We start from the raw sequence: 27979 nt of genomic DNA, 5'->3' as shown, positions 1-27979 counted from the left end.
ACTACGATTTTTACCTGGAACTCCATACTTCCCAATCACTCCGTCTATTGGTTTGTTTCCTACCCTAGCACTTAGGTCTCCCAATACAACTACATTGACATTTCTCCTTAATCCCTCCATGCACTCATTTATATCTACCCAAAAAGACTCCCTTTCCTCTACGCTCTTCTCACTACCAGGCCCATACGCACTTACAAAAACCCACATCTCCCTTCCCAGCTTCACCTTCATTCACATCAACCTTGATGAAACCCCCTTCCACTCCACGCTTACTTAACTCATCACTTACTAGCATAGCCACCCCTTCTCTCCCTCGTCCCCTCTTCACTCCTGAGTACCTCCCAGCTACACTCCCAAACTCACACTCGCCCTTCCCTTTCATTTTAGTTACACTCAAAGCCAACACATCCATCTTTCTTCTCGCAAACATACTGCCCATCTCTTCCCTTTTACTCTCATCTGTACCACATCCATGCACATTAAAAGACCCAAACCTTAGGGTACTGGTTGGAAAACTCCCAGACCCTCTTATGCATTTACTTTTTTTAGTAATGTCCCCTTTGGGGCTACAGGACTCCTAATCCCATCCCCCGTCCCGTTTTTTGTCGCCTCTTACGACTCAAATGGAAAGACTTGGTGGTAGCATTCTTTTACCCCATCACAGGGTAGGCGAAAAAAGAAAATGAATATTCAGAGAAATGGTACAGGACAGTAACAAGGGTTTGGGGGACAGCATAACGGAGGGACAGTCGCAATATAAAAGTGTCACCATTTCTCTATGAACAGAGTTTTCCCCTATCACAGACAAAATGATGTGTGACTGGTCCGTAGGGGCGCCCCATATAAACCCTAAAGTATCAACTGTATGCTACTCTGCCACAATAAAAATAGTATTAATGAAAATTATATATCGGTAACTCGACATTCCTAGAGAGGGTAAACAGCAAATTTTGGCAGCGGACACTCGGTTGACTTTCACGATTAACGTCTGCACAAGGACAAACAGAACATGCTTTTAATTTTCATTATATGAAAATTATATAAAATGTCTATATAATTCAGCTAACTTAAAAACATTTATCAGAACTTATTAATGCAGGAGTAAGGATACTTGATAGAAGTAAAATGATCAAATTTAGTAACTTTGTAGTAAAAACGACGCCATACCTTGAATCATACGATGACTGTAATCGATCAAGATCCTAGGTAAATGTTAAATGACAATATCAATATAATTTTCCATAACAGTGAAATGCATCAAAATATCTCAAAAATACCTCTTGTACCATTCTGTAAATACTGATTATGATTGTAATCTGAAATAGATATCCTCAAATATTTTTTTTAGATTGTCTCGTTGCAAAATTATTTTGTTTGTATACTTTAATACAAGCAATATTTTTACAAGTTTCATCAATATGTGGTACATCATAATCATATAGGATTATTTATATACTAATATTGTTATTTATATCCTATACATACTTTAAAAAAACGGATTTCGTAACTATTTCGTCACCACGACACTGCATCCCACTTCGCCAACTGCAGCCCACCTCGCCAACTGCTCGACGGAGTCGGAACGAAAAGCAAGGCAAGTCGCACGTAATTGTTGTCTGTATTCCTAATGTAGTTTAGATGAAATAACTAAACTTTGTATCTCGGTGCAAAACACATAGTGATTCAGGGAGAGGGTTAAAATGTGAGAAAATAGAACAAGGGGTCAATTTAGGCAAGTATGATTGCCGGCTTGGAATGGAAAATCGCCATCACCACGATCAGCTGATAGTACATTATGACTATGACGAAATGTTTTGTCATGGGTTTTGATCAGTACTGGAAGCGTTATGTTGAAAATTTATTCCATTTTAAGTTTGTGTTAAAGAAGTTTACCAAGATGAGAACCAAATTGAGAATGGGCAACGTGAGCTAATATTTTGAAACTGAATTATTATATTGAGAAAAGGCTACGTGACCTCAATCTTCTGTCGGTCCAGTTATGGCAAATTTCCCGTACATCCACGAATCGAAGCATCCTTCATTGGCGAGCTTTGTACAATGTCTTCGTCTCATTTTAACTGGCCTAATTTAAATTTTAAGCTTAAATTACAGTATTGGTAGACCACCCCTGTACAAGGATTTCCAGCATTTTGTACCTCGTTCAAGAATTTTTATTTTTTTCATCATTGATGTTCAGATGTGTGGTTATTTTGGGCGCTTATCCTGGAATCTGGACATTTTTATGTATAATGCACTAGTTATTATTACATTAAAGCTGAGGTGCAACAATGGGGGGGGCACAGTCGTTCAGTAGAATATTAATATAGTCTAAGAAAGTGAAGTAGATAGTTACTTTTCAGTACTGAACCAGCATTTATAATTTTATTTAAGTAACAAGAAAATGTATTCAGTTTAATTTTTTTGCTGTTGAAATATCAATGGAATGATAATTAGAAATCTTGAGTAAATTTTTAGAAGTGCATACCTTTGCAATATAGCAATAGTAAGTTATTTTTATTTGTTGATTATAATACATCATTATTATTATATGCTATTTTCTTGGCAAAAATCATGAATAAAGTTGATAAAACTAATTTATTAACGAACAGTCATGGTGGTTGAATGATACACCGCTTGTAACTTTTTGATAGATAGTAAGATACCATGGTTGAAGAAATGAAAGGATAGGTTCATCTGTTCTAACCAAACCTACATAACCTATATTTAGTAATTCGGTGCCGCAAATTCTAAAGATCATCTGGGTTGTCATTTTCATGGATGCTGATGGCCTGATTATTGTACCTCGGGCAATTAACAGAACGGCAGAACCCTGTGTTCTCTCAAAAAGTCCAAGGAAGGAACACCTGGTGCATAATGTGAAAGCCATCATCTAACTAACATTGACTGGAATGGACAGACATACTTTCGGTAATTTTGTCTGTTAATGACACGGCTGAAGTCGGCTTCCACACGTTCCAAGTTGTCCTTGGTTCTGTACTGCTTCTGGCAGGGTGTTGTGGTGGCTGTAGGGGTATCCTGGTATCGGTGGATGGTCTGGTAACCCATCCAGCCATTTGTCCAGCTTTCTCTTGAAACACTCCGGGCTAGTATCTTTCTGGTCCCAGTCCCGGTCTAGATGCTATGTTTGCAACTTCATTCAGTAGTATAATTGATTTTAGTAAGTTTTTTTTTCTGCCAAGAAAGATATACAATACATTGATGTATTATAATGACAAAATTAAAAAAATTCTAATGCTATATTGTGTAGGTGTGCACTTCTAAAAAATATCATATCTAACCACTTCAATTCAAGGCAAATTCTCGCGCACAGCATCGATTGCCATATGTATGACCCATTACACCACTCACTTTATAAAATATAGTCACTGTTGTATAACTTGTTCTTTTACTGAGTAATAAACCTGTACCTATTCCCAGATGCCTATTTCTAGTGACATTTTTTTAATCTCTTAAGGCAGTTACTTGCTTCTCTCATTCTACAATTTTGCTCTGCCTCCACTGTTCCATTTCCTGTGTGTAGGTGCAAAGGAGGGTTGGAATTTGGGGGTGCTTATGTGTGAATGATATTTTGATGCTGCCCAAAGAGATTTCTCCCCATCTTTTTTCCATACAAGGGGATGGAGGGTGGGATGTGCCAGTTAATTTGCTGTGGATGTACGGTGTCCTGTTGCATTGCTTATGACCTAGAGCAGTGGGTGGGATACAGGGATGACCCATCATCCATGAGGAGCTAAGATGAGAGGGAGGAAAGTGTGGTGGAAAGGGGGGGGGCGAGTATGTATGTGCCTTTGACCTGGCTACCTCCCTTAAATGGGGGAAAAAACTTTTTTCATATATACATATACCAAAGGCTTTCCCACTTACATGGAGGTAGCCATATATATTACACATATACCATCAGTGGACTTCATTGTTAACAAGTGTAGCATAATGGAGTTTGGAAAAAGCAAAAATAGAATATCAGACAATATGAAATTGGAACCAAGGAGGTAAAGAAGGAGAGATCTGAAAAAGATTTAGGTGTAATTATCTCAAACAACCTGCCCTATGATAAACAGATAAACAAAATTGTCTGAGAATCCTACAACTAACAACTTTCTAAGATAAATAAAAGTGGCATTTACATATTTGGACGAAGAAACAATTTAAGAAAATATTGGTCACATTGATATGATAAAACCTAGACTAGAATATGTGGCGACATTGTGGTCACCCAGTACCAAAAAGTATATAAAGAAAATAGAAAAAATCCAGAGAGCAGCCACAAAAATGGCACCTGCACTTGCAAACTTGTCGCATGAGGAGAGATTGGTTAAACTGGAGTTACCGACTCTGGAGCAAAGAAGAGAGGGGTGACCTACTGACCATCTACAGAATCATGAAAGGCACAGAAATACTTGATAGAGAGGACTTGTTAAACTGGGACAAGAGAAGCACAAGAGGACATGGAAGATAAAAAAAACAGCTATAGAAGAGATTTGAAGAAAAACTGTTTTCCACATAGTGGTAGACACTGGGAACAAACTGGACAACAAAATAGTGTACGCAAAAACCATTCATGAGTTTAAGAGCAAACTAGACACTGAGACACAAAGGCGGGGCACCATGAGCATAGCCCCCCTTCCCGCAAAATACAACTAGGTAAATACATGCAAGTAATCTGACTTGATCATTACTAAAACCTTTACAATATTTCTTACAGATGGCACTGAACAAGGCTGCTCAACGTGCTTTTACCAGTGCTCTTAGGAGGCATTTGGTTCAGATGCAGCAGACTGCATCAGTATCAAGTGCATCTACATTAGCGAAAATTGGGAATCGCCAGGTGGTTGGTTTTGGTTGTAATGGAGAGCCAGCCTATTATGACCGTATTGATTTCCCCATGCCAGCTATTCGCTTCAAGGAGGACACACCAGATGTTTTGGTAAGTAATTTAAATTTTCTTAGTTGTATAATTCCTTGGGATTTAAACTGACCTGCCTTCATAACCAGTCTGGTGTTTTTACTCGTTAAGTAAATTAACTGCTGCCTTAAGTTACACAAGTGGGGAAAACCCAAAGCCCCATAGTGGCTAGTAATGGCCCTTGAGCCCTTCCACATTTCTTGGAAGAAACTTTGGACTGTTTCTGTCATATTATTGTAGGGCCGTTTCTATCACCAGTAGTAGTGTGAGGATAGTAGTTGCCAGTTGTCTGCTCTCCATATATGAAAGTGCAAGAAACGGCTGAAGTTAAAATGTATATCTGTCTAGGTTCAGTCCAAAGACTGCCTTTCAGGGCAGCACCCCGTGATAGAGGTGAACGGGGGTGGGGGAGTTGGTGGGTTTCGAAAATGGGCAGATTTGCTGTCTGCCCAACTTAAAATGCCACCACATACAGGTACCCATCATTGGTCCACCCTTCACATTACATCTCATAAGCACCAGCTGAAGGAAGAAGAAAATAATTACAATTATATCAACAGCATACTACTGGTGTAGTAGTCTTCAAATTTGCTTTTTTTCTTTCATCCTTCAACCTTTAGGTGATGGTGCTTTAGAGATATAGTATGTTAAGGCTTCTGGGATAGAACTGTTTGTCATTTTCTTGTGGTGCCTATGGGGATTTTGGTGTCTGTTTATAGGTTGCACCAAAACCACCAGTTGGACACCTGTATGATTCAGTATTTTGTGACTTAAATCTAATCATATAGTCGTCCAATTGGAGCGTTTTTTGTGCATTTTGTAAAGTTTTAAGTTATTTGTGTTGATCTTGCTGATTATAGAGAACCATGTTGTGGAGTCATAGTTTGCTGAGCTAGGGGGGAGCAGTCACTAAAAAGCTGGCACTACCTGTTGATCACAGGACTTCCCATTTACTGGGCAGGAAATCTTAATGATTACATTATGGTCTCCTCCAGATGTCACCCCTTTTGGTACTAAACACCCTTTCCCAGTATTTGATGAGAAATTCTTATCCAGCCCCAAAAGAGTGACATGATATAAATTGCTGTTCTGCTCAAAATTGAGGGATAAGGAAAACCCTGAACTATCAACAGAACATGGTATTGCTATTTCTACTTCAAGTATATACAAAATTCATGATTACAATCATATAATGTTGTTACAAGTTACAAATAAAGACGATTTACCTGTACGGGATGAGGAACCTACACTGGCTTTTTGAGTTCTTGAATGAGTCAGGTAAAATGTGGGTAAAAGTAAGGTGATGAGATGTACAAGGGGTGAAAGTGGCAGTAGTCTGGAAGTGAGCATTAAGGGGGTACGCGCCACCTGGAGGTCATTTTCTAAACTATTTAGAGTAAAGAGCTGAAACTTCTCAGGTAAATAGGTATCCATGTTGCCTACATTTTAGGTGAAACAGAATGATATATGTACACATGTACATATACCAGTAGCAACATTTAAAAGTGCACAGCACCATAATACGTGGACCAATTTGTTTTATATTTTGGCTATGATTAGTCAGTAGGCACACCTAGGGCCGGTCATTGAGTAATTGAACAATTTCCTTTATACTTTTGCATACAGGCATTTCAATTTTAATGTCCGGCAAAAATCGTGAAAAAAAAAAATTGTCGTTTTCATTATTACTCCGAACTCTTTCATCCTATTCAAAATATTCGAACGATCGGCCCTAACAGTTACTAAAAGTAATATTCCCTGTAAGTTTCATCTAAATCTGATGTATTTTAGATTTTTTATGATTAAAAAAAAAGTAAAAAAAAAAAATATCGAATGGAGATGTGGCAACTTGAAATATAAATATATCTGTACCTTGCTTATAGTTTCACCAATTTGACTGATTTTTTCATGGCTTAATTCTTGTTATATAATGAGTAAGTACAGTAAAAATCATCATATTTTAATTATAAGTACTTTAAATACTGAAAAATTAAAGTATAAGTATATCACAGTAGTGACGATGCACAGACGACACCATCATATAATTTGCTTTTTTGCACCTTTGGCAGTTTCTGGTGTAGTAGTCTTCAAATTTGCTTTTTTTCTTTCATCCTTCAACCTTTAGGTGATGGTGCTTTAGAGATATAGTATGTTGAGGCTTCTGGGATAGAACTGTTTGTCATTTTCTTGTGGTGCCTATGGGGATTTTGGTGTCTGTTTATAGGTTGCACCAAAACCACCAGTTGGACACCTGTATGATTCAGTATTTTGTGAATCGATGCACCAGGGCGGTGGGCAGGGTGCAGGGATGACCCGTCATCCAGGAGGTGCTCAGATGAGAGGGAGGGTGGGAGGGGTGTGGAGTGTATTTAGGGATGAAATGGGTGGGAGTGTTTTTATGCCTTTCCCTTTTTGGCTACCTCCCTTGGAAGGGGGAAAAAGCCTTGGTATATGTATGTTGGCAGTTTCTTCATATGAAACCTCACTGCTGGGGGTCTTCAGGGTATCTAAATCATTGGAAAGAGGTTTATTTTCCAGCAGTGGGCGCTTTCTCTTTCCTCGTCAGATTCCCCTCACCAATCTATGTTGGTAGGGCACCCCCTCTAGCATCATATGATGTCCCTTCTTTTCTCTTCTTTCTCTCTTCTTCCTGTATAGCCTTGATCTTTTTCCTCTTGCTTTCTTCTTTGGATTTAATCTTCCTCTTTGAATTGTTTAGTCTAATGTTGTCCTTTACCTCTGTCACTGTCACAGAGGTGCAGGTGAGGGCAGTGGTGGAGTGAGAGGTGGTGAGGTCTTGGCTAGTCGTCTTTGACTGCTTGCCATCTTTAACTGCTGTTTTTTGTCATTGTGGATGTTCTTTTGTTCTTTTTGCTACCCATGATGACTGTACTAAAGAGTAATATGTACTAGCTAAAGTAATAGATTCCAATGAGAGCTCATGAGACATGCGCACTTTTCCTTTCAGAGCTAGCCGGTAACTGACGCTTAGCTTCGCTCAAAGTTGGCAAAACTTCTCCCTCCACCTTCCTCCCTTCCCCTTCACCATCGTACTGGCCATTGAAGCACTGGGCGAGCGTAAATTCAATCAAATTTCAACGTTATTCGATGCGCCTGAAGGTCCTAAATGGCACGCCTCTCTATTGTGGGTTGTGCCTTTTACTCTGTCCCTTTAAACCTCACCCAAGACCTTTAAATTGCACGCGGCTGGAAAATTATTTGTTGGGATTTATTTCTAAATGGTATACGAACATTTTGAACACAGTTTTGAAAAATGCCATATCTTGACCAAATTCACCCCCCCAGGTGTCGCATACCCCCTTAACCCATTCAACTCCGATGACAAGAATCTTGTCATCGGAGCTGAATGGGTTAAGGGAGAGCGACTGGAGGGAGTGGATAGTTTTAGATATTTGGGTGCAAATGTGGCAGGAAAAGGTGGAGTGAAGGTGGAGGTAGAATGTAGACTGAGAGAAGCGAGTAAATGCCTTGGTGGATTAAAAAGTGTAATGAGGAATAAACTTTTGGGAATGGATACTAAGAGGAGACTGTATGAAAGAGTGATTGTGCCAACAGCATTGTATGGGGCAGAAACATGGAACATAAGAGAGGAAGAGAGGAGTTTGAATGTGTTCGAGATGAAATGTCTGAGAAGTATGATGGGTGTTACTAGGCTAGATAGAGTGAGAAATGAGGAGGTGAGGAGAACAGGGGTGGAAAGGGAGTTGGGAGATAGGGTTGATGAAAGAGTATTAGGATGGTTTGGACACATGGAATGAATGAGTGAAGAAAGACTAGTAAAAGAGGTATGGAAGGCAGATGTGGAGGGAGTGAACATGAAGGGATGTCCTAGGATGAGGTGGATGGATGGGGTGAAGGGGGCTTTGGGGAAGAGGGAAATGTCTTGTTGAGGAAGGACGGGAGAGGACAGAAGACAGGTGAATGGAGAATGGTTGTATATGGATGATGTGATGCATGAGGTGGAAGGGGGATGGGGGGTGAGGTAGTATGTGTGAGCAAATTTGACGCAGTCCGAAGGGATTTCTCCCCGTCTTCTCCTTTATGCATGGGGGGACGGAGAGGGGGGATTGCCAATTTAATGAAGCGGCCTTGCTGTGGATGTGCTGTGTCTTGTGACACTGCTTCTGACCCAGGGCTGTGGACAAGGTGCAGGGATGACCCGTCATCCAGGTGGTGCTAAGATGAGGTGGAGGAGTGTGGAGTGTATTGAGGGATGGAATGGGTGGGAATGATTTTATGCCTTTTCCTTTTTGGCTACCTCCCTTGTAAGGGGGAAAAAGCCTTGGTATATGTATGTATGAATGAGTCAGAAGACTCTAGTCAGCTGGGGGCTGGAGAAGGACAACCATGTTGTCGTGAAGTCTTGTAGAGGAGACTGTTGTCTCTAGTCAGCCTTGGGGCTGGAGAAAGGACAAACATGTTGTGAAGTCTTGAAAAAGAGACTGTTGTCTAGAGAAAGGACCAACAAGTCGTCATGAAATGTTGGAAAAGGAGATGATTGTCTCTAGTCGGCTAAAGGGTTAGAGAAATGACCAACACATTGTCGTGAAGTCTTGAAGATGACATCAAGAAAGGGGTGCAGATCAGCACCACAATGTCATGTAGGAAGGAGAAAGTCAAGTCTGTCTCTTCACATGGTAGGATGTCATCTTGCTGGTATGCCTTTTTGAGGAGTTTTTACAAAGTCTGCTGATCTCACAACCATGCAATTATGTGCAGTGCTGGGCATCGCTTGTACAACCACTTACACAAGTCTTTCAGACATTAGGGACATTCACCTCTGTCCACTCTCTTACCACCATGTATCTGTTTCATCATTTATGTATGTACATCACAATCACTACATTTGTTTTACAAAGAAAAATTAACATATCAACAGCTTTTTCTCTCTTACAAGGGAGGTAGCCAAAAACAAAGGCATAAAATCCACTCCCCATTCCATCCCCACATACTCCACTCCCATTCACCCCCTCCCTCTTATCTTTGCTCCTCCTGGATGGGAGGTCATTCCTGCATCTCACTGTCCTGGGTCAGAAGCAGTGTAGCAAGGCACAGTACATCCACAGCAAGGCTGCTTCATTTAATTTGTGACAGAGTTTGAGAAGGTGTGTGAAAGAAGGAAGCTGAAGATAAATGTGGGCAAAAGTAAGGGGAGAAAGTGACAGCAGGCTGGAAGTGAGCATTAAGGGTGAGAGACTGGAGGATGTGGATAGTTTCAGATACTTGGGTGCGAATGTGGCAGGAAAGGGAGGGGTGGGGGTGGAGGTAGAATGTAGATTGAGAGAAGCAAGTAAATGCCTTTGTGGAATAAAAAGTGTAATGAGAAATAGACATCTGGGAATGGATGTTAAGAGGAGGTTATATAAAGGAGTGCTTGTGCCAACAGCACTGTACGGGGCAGAAACATGGAACATAAGAGAGGGAGAGATAAGGAGTTTGAATGTGTTTGAGATAAAATGTCTGAAGTATGATAGGGGTTACTAGGCTAGGTAGTGAGAAATGAGGAGGAGAACAGGTGGAAAGGGAGCTAGGAGATAGGGTTGATGAAAGAGTATTAGGATGGTTTGGACACATGGAAAGTGTGTGAAGAAAAATTAGTAAAAGAGGTGTAGAAGGAGTGAATACGAGGGGGCGTCCTAGGATGAGATAGATGGATGAGGTGAAAGGGTCATTACAAAAGAGAGGAAGGACGGGAGAGGACAGAAGATAGGGGTGAATGGAGAAGGGTTGTGTATGGATGATGCTGTGATGCATGAGGGGGAACGGGTGGGGGATAGGGAGTGAGGAAGTATGTATGAGAAAAAGTTTGACGCAGCCCGGAGGGATTTCTCCCCGTATTCTCCTTTTCTGCATGGAGGGGGGGGTCACTGAATTTATGAAGCGGCCTTGCTGTGGATGTGCTGTGTCTTACGACACTGCTTCTGACACAGGGCAGTGGACAGGGTGCAGGGATGATCCGTCATCCAGGAGGTGCCAAGATAAGAGGAAGGGTGGAGGGGAGTGGAATATGTAGGGAATGGAATGGGTGGGAGTGGTTTCTATGCCCTTTTCTTTTACTAATCCCCCCCCCCCCCCAATGTAAGGGGGGGAAAAGCCTTTGGTATATGTTTTTTTCATTTTCTTATCAACCAATAGTATCAACAACAACATAGCAGACCAAATACAAACACTAAACACTGTGATTGCCAATAAAATACATGAACAAAAAACACAAAATTGGCAAAACTTTATCAAATTGTACAAAACACTCAACAGCATTACACTATCCAACAGTAACACTACATGCTCTCACGCAGCAATAATCACAACAGATAATCTACCCTCAAACAGACAACAAGCAAACGCACTCATACATCATTTTGCACAGACAAGCCATCTCGCTTCTCACCCTGATGACCGACGCACCATTCGACGTAAGAAAGACTTTCCCACAGACTCAGACTGTATACCCTTCATAGACAGTCAGACAAAACTCATAATACATAGTCTCAAGCACTCGTCTGCCTGTGGCCCTGATAACATAAGTAACATCCACCTAAAACACATTGGACCACAAGGTATACACGCACTCACAAACATTGCAAACTACAGCTATTCACACAACACTATACCCGACATCTGGAAGCATGGTAAAATAATCACCATTCCAAAACCGAACAAAGACCCAACAATCCCAACATCGCACTGCCCAATCACACTTCCCTGCACCCCCTCTAAAGTCATTGAACGCCTAATACTTAAACTTGTCACACCACATATTCCCCTTGCTGACTCGCAACACGGTTTTAGGCCACTACACTCCACAAACACTCCTCTGACAAACTTCACACAAAGAATTTTAGATGACATCAATTCAGATAGGCCCCACCAAAGAACACTTCTCATAACATTAGACATTAGTAAAGCTTTTGATGCTATCCCCCGCCACAACCTAACAAATAAAATATATAACACAGACATGCACAATAACACCAAAAGATGGCTGGCCAATTATCTGGCAGGTAGGAATGCTTACGTGTCATATAATGGCCAATCATCGCACATCAGAAACATTAAGAACGGAGTACCACAGGGCTCAGTTCTATCCCCCACACTTTTTAATCTATACATGCATGACTTACCCACACCAAACACCTCGGAAATACAAATCTCTTCCTACGCAGACGACATAACAATCACATGTACACATCGTAACACAGACAAAGCTGTTTGGTTCATCACAAACAGACTCAAAATAGCTCCAACCAAATCTACAATAACACTTCTCACAAACTGGACAAAAGAACACAAATACATACCTCATCTCTACATCAACAAAACACTAATACCACACACAAACACACCGAAAATTCTTGGTGTAACATACGATACATCCATGTCTTTCAAACAAATGCACACCCAGACTTAACGCACTTAACCCCTTCCATACGGTGCCGCACACGTAGGCGTCATGGACTTAGATCTCGGTGGCAGCAGCCAATGCCAGCCGTACGACGTGTCGTAATAGTACTCGCATCATAAAATGTAGTCACCGCTTATATCGATCGTTCTCTCTTCACCCGTGAATTTTGATAACCATAGAAAATGCGATTACAAAAGAATTGGAAAGAATGTCATTATGGAGGGGCGACTACAATAAATATAATCAAGACGCCGATATGGCAGCCTCGCAAATACACTCGCTCCCCATGACGCCTACGTGTGCGGCACCGTATGGAAGGGGTTAAGTCAATCACTGGAACAACATTTGGACAAAACAAAGAAACTAATATAACAATATACAAACAATGCATACGCTCAGTGTTGAATTATGCGAGTCCTGCATGGGCTCCTAATCTCAGTGAGACACACCACAACACCCTTCAAATCATAGGAAGTGGAGAAAGCAAGTGGTTTAGTTGAAGGTAGGGCAGTGTTAGGGTTCTAGTGCCATCATGGTTTTTCAATCTGTACATTGATGGGGGTAGTATGAGATAAATACAAAGGGTCTGGGTGGGAGTTTCCTTATTAGAGGAAACATAGTTTTAGTAAAAGATCTTCTCTTTTTCTTTGGTTTCTTTATCCTCCATGCCATCAATTTTTGTTCTGAATTTCATTCCAGCAGTTATGGTTACATAATTACCAAGACTAACGGAGAATCATCTCTCTAGTGCCTGTCTTTAAAATACATCAATCCCCCTTGCCTCCATTTAGAAATCCAGCTCCAAGGTGTTTACTCTGGACCAGGCATTGATATCAATCTTGACTGTATTTCCTCTACCTTTTCAAAAAGAACTGACAACTGGTAATTGATCTTCCTCCTCCTCCCACTGTAAAACATTGACCTAGAAATGGTCATACACTAATACAGCATACACAATAGTCCAGAGCTTCTTTCCATTGATATATTTGCTATTTTATTGCTGAACAAATCATTCATTTCTAACTTCATTTTTACTTATTGCAGGCTCTACGTGAAAAGGAAAAGGGAGACTGGAAAAAGCTGACCATTGAGGAGAAGAAGGCTCTCTACAGAGCATCTTTCTGCCAGACATTTGCAGAGGTTAATGCTCCTACTGGTGAATGGAAATCTATACTTGGCATCAGCCTAATTGCATCTTCATTAGCTATTTGGGTTTACTTGTGGATGAAAGTCTTTGGTTAGTATCTTAGTGTATGCTCTGTTTTGTGGTGTATGAGATTCATCCCAGTCTTGGGTCATATGCTAAGCTCATGATCAATAGCTATTACCCACTGGATGAGAACTTGGAACTTGTATATACCCCAATCAGTGGGTAATGCTCTGACCCTACACATACACACACACACCCATATGCCTGTGCACACAATTACTTGCCTACCAGAGTTGGAGTGCCAACTCTCAGTGTAGTGATGCTGAAATTTTTAACAGTCAAACATGGTGTGTATTTACGTAGTTATATTTTACAGGAAGGGGAGCTATGCTTGTGGTGTCTGGCCTTTGTATCTCGCGGTGCCTAGTTTGCTCTTAAATTCGTGAATTGTTTTTGCACACACTACTTTTTCATCCAGTTTGTTCCAAGTGTCCACCACTCTGTGGAAAACTGTCTTCAAATCTCTCCTGTAACTCTTTAGTTTCTTTCCATGTCCTCTTGTGTTTCTCTTGTCCCAGTTTAACAAGTCCTCTCTATTGAGTATTTCTGTGCCCTTCATGATTCTATAGATGATCAGTAGGTCGCCTTTCTCTCTTCTTTGCTCCAAAGTCTGTAACTCCAATTTAGCCAGTCTCTTTTCATATGACGAGTTTGAAAGTGCTGGTTGCTCTTTGGATTCTTTCAATTTTATTTATATTCTTTTTGGTACTGGGTGACCACAACATTGTTGCATATTCTAGTCTAGGCCTTATCAGTGTGACTAATATTTTTTCAATAATTTCTTCATCCAAATAGGTAAATGCCACTTTTATTGATCTTAGCAAGTTATAGGATTCTCCGGCAATTTTGTTTATTTGTCTATCAGAGGACAAGTTGAGATAATTACTCCGAGATCTTTTTCAGATCCCACTGTCTTTACCTCCTTAGTTCCAATTTTATATTGTTCTGATATTCTATTTTTACTTTTTCGGAACTCCATTATGCTACGCTTCTTGATGTTGAAGTTTTCCATTTCTGACTCCACTTCCCAGCCTTATTCAGGTTTTCCTGTAGTGATCCACAATCCATTTCAGTTTTTACTTTCCTTAACAAGTTAGCATCGTCTGCAAAGAAGCTCATGTGACATTCCATATCATCCATGTCATTCGCATAAATAGCACACATTATTGGAGCCAATACAGATCCTTGCTGTACTCCACTAATCTCCTCCTTCCAACCTGAATATTTTTCTCTGAGTACTACTCTCATCTTTCTACCACTCAGAAAGTTCTTCATCCAGTTTAGCAGGTTGCCTTCTGTCCCTCCTATATTTTACTTTTTTGTGGTACCTTGTCGAAAGCTTTTTGCAAGTCCAAGAAAGCACAATCAGCCCACCCATCCTTTCATTGTATTATATCTACTAGTCTTGAGTAAAAATGATTAAATTTGTCTGAACCCAAATTGTCTTGGGTTTATTATATTATCTTCCAGGTGTTTTACCCATCTATTCTTGAGAATTTTCTCACAAATTTTGGCTATAGTGCTTGTTAGTGAGACCAGTCTATAAGTAGTTGGTTTTTCCCAGTTTTCTCCTTTATATATAGGTACAATGTTGGCATTTTTCCAGTCTTTTGACATTTTTATTTTTCCCCATCTCCTTTTCTGCATGAGGGGATGGAGATGGGGGGGGTCACTGATTTAATGAAGCAGCCTTGCTTTGGATGTGCTCTGTCTTGCGACACTGCTTCTGACCCAGGGCAGTGGACAAGATGCAGGGATGACCCGTCATCCAGGAGGTGCCAAGATTAGAGGGAGGGAAGAGAGTGGAGTGTGATAGGGATGGAATGGGTGGAAGTGGTTTTTATGCCTTTATAAGGTAGGTAGCCAAAAAACAAAGCCACTCTTATCCATTCCATCACTATCATACTCCACTCCCCTCCACCCTCTTTCTTCCCTCTTGGCACCTCCTGGATGACTGGTCATACCTGCATCTCTCCCATTGCCCTGGGTCAGAAGCAGTGTCACAAGACACAGTACATCCACAACAAGGCTACTTAATTAAATCAGCAACCCCCCTTCTCTTTCCCCTCATGCAGAAAAGGAGAAGACGGAGAATCCCTTCAAGCTGCATCAGTTTCTCACACATACTCCCTCACCCCCCATCCCCCATCCATTCCACCTCATGCATCACAGCATCATATACAACCCCTCTCCATTCACCCCTAACTTCTGTCCTCTCCCATCCTTTCTCAACGGACATCCCCACCTTTCATCCCATCCACTGATCTTGTCCTAGGTTGACCCCTCATGTTCACTCCTTCCACATCTGCCTTCCATACCTCTTACTAATCTTTCTTCACTCATTCTTTCCATGGGTGTCCAAACCATCCCAATACTCTTTCATCAACCCTATTTCCCAACTCCCTTTCCACCCACATTCTCCTCACTTCCTCATTTCTCACTTTATCCAGCCTATTAACCCCTATCATACTACACGGGCACTTCATCTCAAACACATTCAAACTATTCTCTTCCTCTTTTCTGTTGTTTCTGCCCCAAATATATATCTCGTTACACTTTTGAATCCCCCAAGGCATATACTCTTCTTTCAATCAATATTCTACCTCCACTCCTCCCTTTCACACCACATTCACACCCAAGTACCTAAAACTATCTACTTCCTCCAGTCTCTCTCCCTTAATACTGACTTCCAGTCTGCTGCCACTTTCTCTCCTTGTATATCTCATCACCATTTACTCACATTTATCTTCAACTTCCTTCTTTCGCACACCTTCCCGTACTCCGTTACTAACTTCCTGAATCTCTCCTCTGATCCTGCTAGAAGTGCAGTGTCGTCCACAAACAACAGCAGGCTTATCTCCCACTTTTCTCCATTTTCTTTAACCATCTCCAATCCCTGACCCACTACCCTTGCATTTACCTCTCGCACCACCCCATCCATGTATAAATTGAACAGCCAGGGTGACATAACACATCCCTGACGAAGTCCCACCTTTACTCCAAACCACTTTCTCCATTTCTAATCCTAACACAAGCTCTACTACTCTCATTAAAACTCTTGACAGCTCCTAAATGTTTTCCTCCTATACCATATATCTGCAATACCTCCCACAGTACCTTCCTTTCTACCCTGTCATGCTTTTTCCAAATCCATAAAAGCCCAAAAAACATCCTTACCTTTTCCAATAGCTTTCTGACGTATATCTTGCCACAAAAAATCTGATCTATGTAATATGGGATTTATAGAATACTATTTGTGTTAGTAGCATTGCAATGGATGGCTATCATTCATGGATGTGCCTTGATATGATGTATGTATTGGAGTTACAAAAATGTAGCTGTAGGTATAAGGAAAAATTTAATGATCTATCTGGTGACACTATGTACTTGTATCAGTAACTTTCAGTTGCGCTGTTGTGATGTGTTGCATTGTCCAAGTCAGATGTTTATGATTAGGAAGTGTGGATGTCAGCAAGATTGGGTAGGGATTGCAAAGGGCAGTGCCTTTCGGGTACCTTCTTATATGCATGTGGATCATGTGTCACATGTGATATAATGATTAGTAAGGATACAAGCTGGAGATGTATAATATAGATGCTCGACAATTACATAATTTTAATGAATGATGGGTCCCCTACAAGACATAATATTCAACTCAACAAAGACTGCTATCGACCTCACAATCTGTTCTTTAACTTTAAGGTTAGACTTCCAGTGGTCAGTGACTGGAAATAATCATGGCGGTGATCAGTGCTCTATCCTAGAAACGTATGCAGAATACTCAATCTTCATGCTTAACCTTAGTTGAAGACAGATGAAGCAGATTGGGACCACTTCCACAGCTCGACAAAAGTTTATTTTAACATCAAACAATTTGAAAGTCCTTTGAGTATTTTGATATATTGAGCCACGATGTCTACCTAGAATCAGGAAATCCTCATCCTACAAGAAAATAAACAAGCAAGGAGGGAATCCTTTATTAGATATATCAGGGAATTAAAATATGATTTTCCTCTCTCTGGTCTGGAATAGAACACGAAAATTGCAAGGTAAATTTGTATAATCTTTACCTATACTGAAAGCGGACGACACTGCGCTTGTGGCAGGGTCAGAGGAGGGATTGAGGAAGCTGGTGGCAGAGTTTGGGAGAGTATGTGATAGAAGAAAGCTAAAGATAAATGTGGGTAAAAGTAAGGTGATGAGATGTTCAAGGGGTGAAAGTGGCAGTAGACTGGAAGTGAACATTAAGGGAGAGCGACTGGAGGAAGTGGATAGTTTTAGATACTTGGGTGCAAGTGTAGCAGGAAAAGGTGGAGTGAAGGTGGAGGTAGAATGTAGATTGAGAGAAGCGAGTAAATGCCTTGGTGGATTAAAGAGTGTAATGAGGAATAGACATTTGGGAATGGATGCGAAGAGGAGACTGTATGAAGGAGTGATTGTGCCAACAGCACTGTATGGGGCAGAAACGTGGAACATAAGAGAAGAAGAGAGAAGGAGTTTGAATGTGTTTGAGATGAGGTGTCTGAGAAGTATGGTGGGGGTTACTAGGCTGGATAGAGTGAGAAATGAGGAGGTGAGGAGGAGAACGGTGGTGGAAAAGGATTTGGGAGAGAGGGTTGATGAAAGAATATTAGGATGGTTTGGACACATGGAAAGAATGAGTGAAGAAAGACTAGTAAAAGAGGTATGGAAGGCAGATGTGGAGGGAGTGAACCTGAGGGGACGTCCTAGGATGAGGTGGATGGATGGGGTGAAGGGGGCTTTGGGGAAGAGGGGAATGTCTGTTGAGGAAGGAAGGGAGAGGACGGAAGACAGAGGTGAGTGGAGCAGGGGTGTATATGGATGATGGGGGGTGGGGTAGTATGTGTGAGTAAATTTTGACGCAGCCCGAAGGGATTTCTCCCCGTCCTCGCCTTATATGCAAAGGGGGACGGAGAGGGGGGGTCGCCAATTAAATGAAGCGGCCTTGCTGTGGATGTACTGTGTCTTGCGACACTGCTTCTGACCCAGGGCGGTGGGCAGGGTGCAGGGATGACCCGTCATCCAGGAGGTGCTCAGATGAGAGGAAGGGTGGGAGGGATGTGGAGGGTATTTAGGGATGAAATGGGTGGGAGTGTTTTTATGCCTTTCCCTTTGTGGCTACCTCCCTTGGAAGGGGGAAAAAGCCTTGGTATATGTATGTATGTATGTATGAAAGCACAACATACACATATCTGATACATGGGAGGTAGCTGAAGCATATGGCAAGCACTTTGGAAATATATCAAGCGCCCTTCTACTCTCCATTTCAAACCATCAGGAACAATATCAAGGTTGTTCCTCCTAGTTCTAACTCAGAGGAATATAATCTTCCATTCAACCTTGAAGAACTTGAATATGCAATACCAACATCTCCAGAAGAAGATATTATTTATCCCATGATTTCAAACCTGCCATCAAGCACCAAAAAATTCCTTTTAGATATCTTGAATAGTTTTTGGAGCACCGGAAATTCTCCAAAATCATGGAAAATTTCAATAATCATCCCTATTTTAAAATGTCCTAAAGATTTGTCTTCCCCATAATTGTAAACCCATAGCCCTCATGAGCTGTATTAGCAAGACCTACAAGAAAATGAATAGATGGCTAGTATGGTACTTGGAGTCTAAAGGCCTTTTATCAAATAGGCAGTGTGGTTTTCGAAAAAATCTAAGCACCTTTGACCCCTTAACAATTCTTGGGAGATCCACAATGCTTATGCAGCACAAAATCAGACTATAGCTGTATTTTTTGATGTACGGAAAGCCTACAATACTACCTGGCGAACTGGTATTTTGCTGAAACTTGCTGAATGGAGTATTGTTGTTGTTGTTCCCTAGACTGTCTGTCCGAGCAGTCCCGTCTCCCCAAGGAAGGCCACAGCCGAAACTGGGTTTTCCCACAAATCCTTTATAGAGTGTATGTTGTGTTGTTTGCGTGCATGATTGTGTATAATGCAGTCTTCCATTATGTGTTGTATGGTATAGGGTGAAGTGTTACATCCTGGGCAGCTGTTCACAACATGGTCGTCCAGCCTCTTCTGGTAGCTTAGAAGTGCTGGGTGGTGACCGCATCGCAGTCTGGCCAAGTGGACTCTGTCCTTTCGTGGGAGAGAGGATTCAGAAGGGTGGATATCAGGGGGTCTGGCATGCAGCAGTGTGTTGTCTTTCAGTGTGTTAATGGAGCGGTGAGGGATATGATTATGAATATGTTTCCGGAGGCTGGTATTTGGTGGTTGTGGAGGATGAGAAGAGAGTATCTGTGCGTAATAGAGGTCTTTGGGTGTAGTTTTAATGTTTCTTGGTGTGTGTGGGTGTTCTGCTATGTAGTGTAGCGGGTGTGATGTGTTTGTGGTGGCTGCAGCAAGTGTTTGTGTGCCTCTCATGTCGAGGTGGTCCTTGACTTTGAGGACTTTTGTTTCATGGTGTAAATGGTCTGTAGGTGTTGTATTTGTGCAGCCTGTAATTGTTTTTAGGGCTTTGTTTTGTATGATTTGAAGGGTGTTGTGGTGTGTCTCACTGAGATTAGGAGCCCATGCAGGACTCGCATAATTCATCACTGAGCATATACATTGTATATTGTTATATTAGTTTCTTTGTTTTGTCCAAATGTTGTTCCAGTGATTGACTTAAGTGCGTTAAGTCTAGGTGTGCATTTGTTTTTTATGTTTGTGAGGTGTTGTTTGAATGACATGGATGTATCGTATGTTACACCAAGAATTTTGGGTGTGTTTGTGTGTGGTATTAGAGTGTTGTTGATGTAGAGATGAGGTATCTATTTGTGTTCTTTTGTCCAGTTGGTGAGAAGTGTTGCTGTAGATTTGGTTGGAGTATTGTTGGTAATGCGTTATACCTTGAAATATTTTCTTTTAGAATGCTACATAAAAGTGAGAATAGGCTCGGCTACATCTGCCTACCTTCAGGAAGAAGGGATCCCACAGGGAAGTGTTCTTAGCCCAGTATTGTTTAATATAGCCATAAATGGCCCATTTGAGAAAGTCCCTGTTGGAGTACAAGGACAGTTATTTGCAGATGATTATGAAGTATTTTGTACTGCATATACAGCTATTAAAGCCTCCCACAAGATTCAAGTGGCTATTAATGCTGCAAATACTAGAGGCTTCAGATTCTCCTCTGAGAAAACCAAAGCGATCCGTTTTTGTCGAACAAGATGTAGAGAAGAGATTCCTACACTGGTTTTAAATCATTCTATCTTGCCATATGAAGATCGTGTAAATCTTGGTGTCATTTTTGATAAGTTAAATTTCACTCAACGCATCAATGAAATGAAAAGTAATGTAAAGCTGTGACTAAACATTCTAAAGGTAATTTTTGGCTTTAATTGGGGAGCTGATAGAACTTCACTTTCAAGAATTTACTAGGCCTTGTCTTAGTAAAATAGATTACAGATGCCAGATTTATGGGTCAGCAAGTAAGACAACATAGCTAAGCTGGATGAGGATCATAATATGGCACTGCATATATGCACAGGAGCTTACCACACTTTTCCTGTGGAGAGTTTGTATGTATGAGGGTTGTTTTAAAAGTAATGCTTTTTAACTCGAAAAGTTGAAGAGCTATGAAGACGGGAGTGGTACCATTAAAACGAGCAACCTTTTGTGCTCCAGAATTTATTTTTCTACATAGTCACCACCATTCTCAATGCACTTTTGCCAGTGATGAACGAGAGTCTTGATGCCTCGGTCGTAATAGTCGGCACCTGCCAAGGCGGTCCATTTTTTCACGGCTGCAATTATGGTGGTGGTGTCGGGGAAATGCTGCCCACATAATGTGACCTTCATAGCTCCAAACAAGTGTGAAGTCTGATGGTGCCAGGTCGGGACTATATGGTGGGTGAGACAGCACCGTCCAGCCGAACTTTGTCACACATTCCATGGTCTTCAAACTTGTGTGTGGCTTGGCGTTTTTGTGTTGCATATAGAATGTTTCCCTTTTCTCTAGCCTTACACGGGCAATCCGGGCCTTCAGCCTGGTCAACGTTTCAACGTAACGGTCAAGAGTTGACAGTTGCCCCTAGTTCCAAGAAATCCAGGAGGATGACTCCCTTCCTGTCCCAGAAGACAGTGCACATCACTTTGCCTGCAGATGTCTACATCTTGAACTTCTTCCTTGCTGGGGAGTGTGAGTGGTGCCATTCCATTGACTGCCGTTTGGACTCCGGCCGTAGTGGTGACACCACATTCCGTCACCAGTGATGATGCGGTCCAAGAATCTGTCACCTTCGGCTTCGTACCGATCCAACAAGTCCTGACGGACATCCCGTCGGTGGTCCTTTTGGTCCTGCATAAGCATTTGTGGAACCCACCTACCACACACTTTGCTGTATCCTAGGGATGACAACATTGTTTCCAGTGCACTGACACCCACATCCAACTCCACGCATTTCATTCACCTTTATCTGCCAATCAGCACGGATGAGTTGATCGAGGCGCACTTGAACGGGGTGGTGGCTGTGCATGGGGTCCAGAGCACACTTTGTCCCTCACATCTGTCGCCACTCTGAAATTGATGAACTCGTCTAACTGTGCTGACATCAACTGCATTGGCTTCGTAAAGGTTCACCAGGTGCCGGTGAATGTTGATTGGTTCAATTTTTTCTGCATGGAGGAATTCAATGACACATCTCTGCTTCTGATGCACGTCCATGACAGGGATTGCTTTCCTAATGTCACACCATCAGTATCTGCAGCAGAGAGATAAAACTTTCAGGTCATGAGTGCATAGGTTCAGTCATCATAAAGATGCAATTTGCAATCCCCTCAGATCCCTTCGGGTGGAATAAAACAATAGGAGGCATTATTTTTTTAATGACCCTCGTAAATGCTGGATTTCCCCCACAATTTGCAGGAAAGAGGTTTGTGATACCTATCAAAAGTCCTTTCTAACAAGTCCAGTCCAAATTACAAATATGTAAAGCAACCAATTGATAGGACACCAAATAGACCAAAACTGCCCATGCCAATTGAAGTTCGTTTGGTAGACTCTGCCAATCAGATGCGACTTCCTGCAGTGGCAGATTTTAACGTCCCTAAATATCCTGAAAATTTAAGAAAATGCACAGCACGATATAAGAAGAAAAGATGTTCTAATGGCCAGCTCAAGGCAAATTTTCTTGAACACGCATCTGAGCACTTGAATGCCCCTGATGGAGTAGGCTGCTTTGTGATGCTGGGCATCATAACTAAAAAGAAATTACCTATGGTTTCCTCTGCTCCCATGGTACAAAGGATTACAAAGGCAAAGCATGCCGACAGGAGACCTTTTGATCCATATCTAGGTCGGATGCAAAAAAAAAAAAAAATCATATTAATAATAAATTAAAACTATAACAATGTAAATAACAATTAAAATACATAAATAAATGCATTGGTATAGTTGAATAACAAACAGGTAAATAGTAAATGATAATAAATTGACATATAACTAATAATAAATGAAAATCAGACAGACAAATTATAACAAAACAAAAACAAATAATATAACATAAATTATAATAATTACAGCATCTTACTTAGGTATTTATCTAAATGATTCTTAAAGCTTCGAACTGAACTACATTGCACTACCTGTGCAGGAAGTTTATTCCATTCATTAACTACACGGTTGGCAAAGTTGTTTCTACCTACTTCCAAATTGAATCTATTTCCGGACAGTTTGAGACCATTGTTTCTTGTCTGATTCTCATTCAATGTGAAAATTTGGTCACTTTTGATGTCAATTCCCTTTAAAATCTTAAAGACCTGTATCAAGTGTATACAAGTTTTGTTGTATACACTGACTTGGACTCTCTTATCTTTAGGGAAGTCATTTCCATCTCACTATATGGTCCTAGAAATTAAAGATTTGATTTTTCTCTTAATCAGTAAAAAAAGGAGTAAATATGAAATTTTGTTGGGTTACGTCAGATGTTGGAATCGCTGGTAATGATCAGGCTGATGTAGTAGCCAAAGCAGCAACTAGGCTTGACCACTGTTCCAACATGGGAAGCCCCGTTCCATACATAAAAAATGTTATTAGATCTTATTGCAGAGACCAGTGATAAGATCACTGGTCTAGTTTGACAAGTAATCTTACTCTAAAGAGTATTAGACCTGTTCAGTCATGGTTCCACTGCCCAATGAACAGGTCTAGCATTATTTGAACTAGATTGTGGATTGGCCATATACTTGTGCAACCCAAAAGCATCTGATGACAAGTGGGGCAGAGAGGTAGGTTCCTCAGTGCTCGGTCATGTTGATCCACCAGTTAAACATATTTTGGTACAAAGTTTCTTTTATGGTAGAAATTTTAAACACACTGCAGTGGAAAAGATTATTAAATGTTTAAAAGTAAATCTATTTTATATTAAATTTAGATGTACTAATTTTAAATATTTATTCATAATCTTGCATTTATGAAATATGAATACATTTAGGGTTAAACATTCTACATACCAGTATACATAAGTATTTGTGCATGGGTGTGTGTGTGTATTTTACCTCGTATTACACAGGAAGAAAACTATGCTTGTAGTGACCCGTCATTGTATCTTTCAGCATCTAGTTTCTTAAATTCTTGTATAGTTTTTGCACACACTGTTGCCTTATCCAATTTGTTCCAGATATCTACCACTCTGTTTTGGAAACTATTCTTTTTCAGATCTCTTCTATAACTACCTTTTTGAGTCTTTTCATGTCCTTGTTTTTCTCTTATCATCCCAATTTAGTAAATCATCTCTGTTCAGGACTTCAATCCCTTTCATAAATCTGTAAATGGCCAGTAGATCTCCTCTTTCTCTTCTTTGTTCCAGAGTAGGTAGTTCCAGGTTGGCCAACCTTTGTTAGTATGTCAATTTGGAGTGTTGGTACCATCTTTGTAGTTGCTCATTGGATTCTTTCTTATTTCTTTATATTCTTTTTTGTACTGTCCATAGTGTCACAGCATACTCCAATCTTGGTCTTATCAGTGTGACTAATATTTTCTTTACCATTTCCTTATCCAAGTAGTTAACCACTTCACTCCGGGACTTAAATCTCGCGGGCAGCAGCCAATGCCAGCCGTACGTGTCGTAATAATACTCGCATCATAAAATATAGTCACCGCTTATATCGATCGTTCTCTCTTTCACCCGTGAATTTTGAAAACCACAGAGAATGGGATTGAGGGCATATTACGGAGAATGTAAAAATGCAGGGGCGACTACAATAAATATAATCAAGACGCCGATATGGCAGCGTCGCGAATCCACTTGCTCCTCATGACGCCTACGTGTGCGGCACCGTATGGTAGGGGTTAAATGCCACTTTCATTGATCTTGATAAATTGAAGGTTTCTCCAACTATTTTGTTGATATTCTTGTCTGGTGACATGTCTGTGCTGATAATTACTCCTTGGTCCCTTTCAAGGTAAACTTTTTTTTTTTTACTTCCTTGGTACCAAATTTATATTGTCCTGATATTCTCTCTTTACTTTTTTCCAAACTACATTACACTATATTTCTTGATGTTGAAGTTCACTTCCCACTTTTGACTCCATTCCCAGACTTTATTGTATGGACGTGACGTACGAACGTAGACCTAGCTACTGTAAACCTAAGCTGGCTAACGAATGATTGTTTATTTTTGTATTTTTTATTCTCCCTCCAAAGATCCATATTTATGAACTAAATATATAATTATCATACATATACCAAGGCTTTTTCCCCCTTACATTTGTGGGGGATCGCTCCTGCTATTGGATTTGCGAGAGCGACAGAACTTTCCCGAGCGAAATCGCTCGTCGCTCCCGTGTATTTTTTCTGCTGTTCTAAAGCCAAATTGTTTAGGGTTTAATATATTATTGTCTTCCAAGTGTTTGATCCATTTGTTTCTGATAACTTTTTCGCATATTTTTGCTACTGCTTATAAGGGATACTGGTCTGAAGTTTGTAGGGTCTTTATTAACTCCTTTATATATTGGTACTATTTGCATTTTTCCAATCTTGCAGTACCTTTCCTTATTGAGTGAAAAGTCTTGTATGATTTGTCTGTCAGTTCGTCGATACACTCGTTCAGTATCCAATTTGCAATTCCATTCGGTCCATGTGATTTCCTAACATCTAGGTTTTTTATTTGGTCCCTTATTTCATTGTGTTACCTTTATTTCTTTCATTTTAGGAGGTCTTTCTTTGTCATTTACATATCTGTAAAAGAGTTTAGGTTGATACTTACATTTGTCTATAATATATATATATGATTTTATTCATTCATTCATTCTTTCCTATGTATATTCACATATTTGTTCCTAAGGTTTATATACCTTTGCCATTTGGATTTTTTTTTTTTCTCTCTTCCATCTTTTCCAGGCTTTCTCTTCTGTCTTTAGCCTCACTGCATATTTTGTTATACCAACACTTTATATAAATCTCTGCTTCTTCTTTAGCACATATCAATTCCTTCCTTGTACTTTTCTTTGAATATGATCCATTTGTCTTCCATCTTTGTTTCCTCTTTGGAAAATTTATCCCAGTTTGTATTTTGGAAAAAAAAATAGTTTTACAAAATCCGTTTTGTTGTACATTAATCTTCCTTCTCAATGTTTATCATTCCTTCCTACATTTTGGATGGGGTGAAGGGGGCTTTGGGGAAGAGGGGAATGTCGGTTGAGGAAGGATGGGAGAGGACAGAAGACGGGTGAATGGAGAATGGTTGTATATGGAAAATGTTGTGATGCATGAGGTGGATTGGACGGGGGAATGGGGGTGAGGTAGTGTGTGTGAGCAAAAAATTTTGACGCAGCCCGAAGGGATTTCTCCCCGTCCTCTCCTTTATTGGGGGGGTCGCCAATTTAATGAAGCTGTGGATGTGCTGTGTCCTGCGACACTGCTTCTGACCCAGGGCAGTGGACAGGGTGCAGGGATGACCCGTCATCTAGGAGGTGCTAAGATGGGAGGGAGGGTGGAGGGGTGTGGAGTGTTTTCGGGGATGAAATGGGTGGGAATGTTTTTGTGCCTTGTCCTTTTTGGCTACCCCCCTGGTAAGGGGGGAAAAAAGCCTTGGTATATGTATGTATGTATGTATTAGTATATGGTCACTCTTTCCAATTGGTGTTTTATACTCAATTTTATTCATGATATCTGGTTCAGATGTTAATATTAAGTCTAGTTTTGATGGTTCCTCATTATTTCTATATCTAGTATTTTCTTTAACCCATTGTGTTTAGGTGTATTAGATGGTCATATCCAGTAGAATGTTGCTCCAAAGTTCATCTCCCCCTTTTACTATCATTTCTTCCCACATTATATCCTTTACATTAAAATCACCCATAATTACTATGTTACCACCCTCTTTTAGGAACTCATTTAGCACATTCTTTGTCTTCCAGAAATTTGGAATGATTACCATCAGACCAAGCCTGGTTTTGGTGGCACATACACTGCTACAAATTTTCTGCTTTTCATATTTTTGTTTACAACTTTAATCATAATTGACTCCACATCATCCTTGCATTAATTTATCTTTGTCATTCACATTTAAACAGTTTTTGGTCAATATCATGACACCTCCCTGCTTGTCTGTTCAATTTTTCGCCCATTGATTGTAGAGACCTTGTCTCAATATGCTTGTTGATAGAGGTCCTTTCCTACTCATCCACCTCATCATCAAACAAGCCTCAAAACACTATATTATTAAGATAATACTTGCACACAATAGGCCTAGCCTTGGAATAGAATTGCTATAGATACAGCCATTCCACAGAGGACAGCAAGCACATCCTACACTTCCCCACACTAACTATTCCTAGACAACACAATATTTTTTGGGTGACCTATGGGCCTGTCCAGTGGCTTTTATGTTACCTGGGAACCATGGCATCTTGCAAGAGAGGCCTGGAGTAACAGACTGATTAATCAAATCACATATAGTGGACATGGTATATGTTTCTTCTTTTTGTTGCAGTATATGGTGAATTGCCAGACACACTTGGTGCAGAGAAACAAGAAGCACAGCTGAAACGTATAATTGACCTTGGCATAAACCCAGTGGAAGGTATCGCTGCAAAGTGGGACTACAAGAAGGGAGATTGGAAATAAAATGTGCAGCCAGGATGAAGTCTTCCTTCCCCACTTCAAAGTTTAAAACAAATTAAAAGGAGTGGATAGAAGGAAGATAGTATGGTTTAGGTGGCTGTGACCAGTTTGATGTACCTGCTGCTGCGTTTCATTTTTGTCAAACCTTGAAATATTGCAGGGTGATGCTTCTTTTGAATATTGACTTTTTCTTTAAAGCAAACATGGGAGGATGATTGTGAATTCATAGGAGAAAGGTAAATATGCCTACATACCTGTCATAATGCAATATCTTTGACACTGGTGCAGCCGTTGAAATATAAATTTAGTTTGACTGTAAATATACAATTTTACTCTT

General features: G+C 40.6%; 1 protein-coding gene across 2 annotated transcripts; it reads left to right on the top strand.

Moving 5' to 3' along the window:
• The first annotated feature begins 1438 nt into the window (after positions 1 to 1438).
• On the top strand, positions 1439 to 27979 carry LOC143038020 (cytochrome c oxidase subunit 4 isoform 1, mitochondrial-like). Of its 2 annotated transcripts, none has more exons than XM_076206868.1 (4): positions 1439 to 1594; positions 4724 to 4945; positions 13392 to 13584; positions 27512 to 27979. In XM_076206868.1, exons 2-4 carry the CDS (start codon positions 4724 to 4726, stop codon positions 27643 to 27645), a joined length of 549 nt encoding a protein of 182 aa, XP_076062983.1. In that variant the 5' UTR covers positions 1439 to 1594; the 3' UTR covers positions 27646 to 27979. The 2 variants fall into 2 exon arrangements, with proteins under 2 accessions (XP_076062983.1, XP_076062982.1); XM_076206867.1 differs by lacking the exon at positions 1439 to 1594 and adding an exon at positions 1787 to 1924.

Source organism: Oratosquilla oratoria, chromosome 23 (assembly GCF_046742065.1).
Source record: "Oratosquilla oratoria isolate Oo_2021 chromosome 23, ASM4674206v1, whole genome shotgun sequence".
Taxonomy (NCBI): Eukaryota; Metazoa; Arthropoda; class Malacostraca; order Stomatopoda; family Squillidae; genus Oratosquilla; species Oratosquilla oratoria.
The sequence above is the reverse complement of the archived record's forward strand: the minus strand, read 5'-3'. Positions and strand labels throughout refer to the sequence as shown.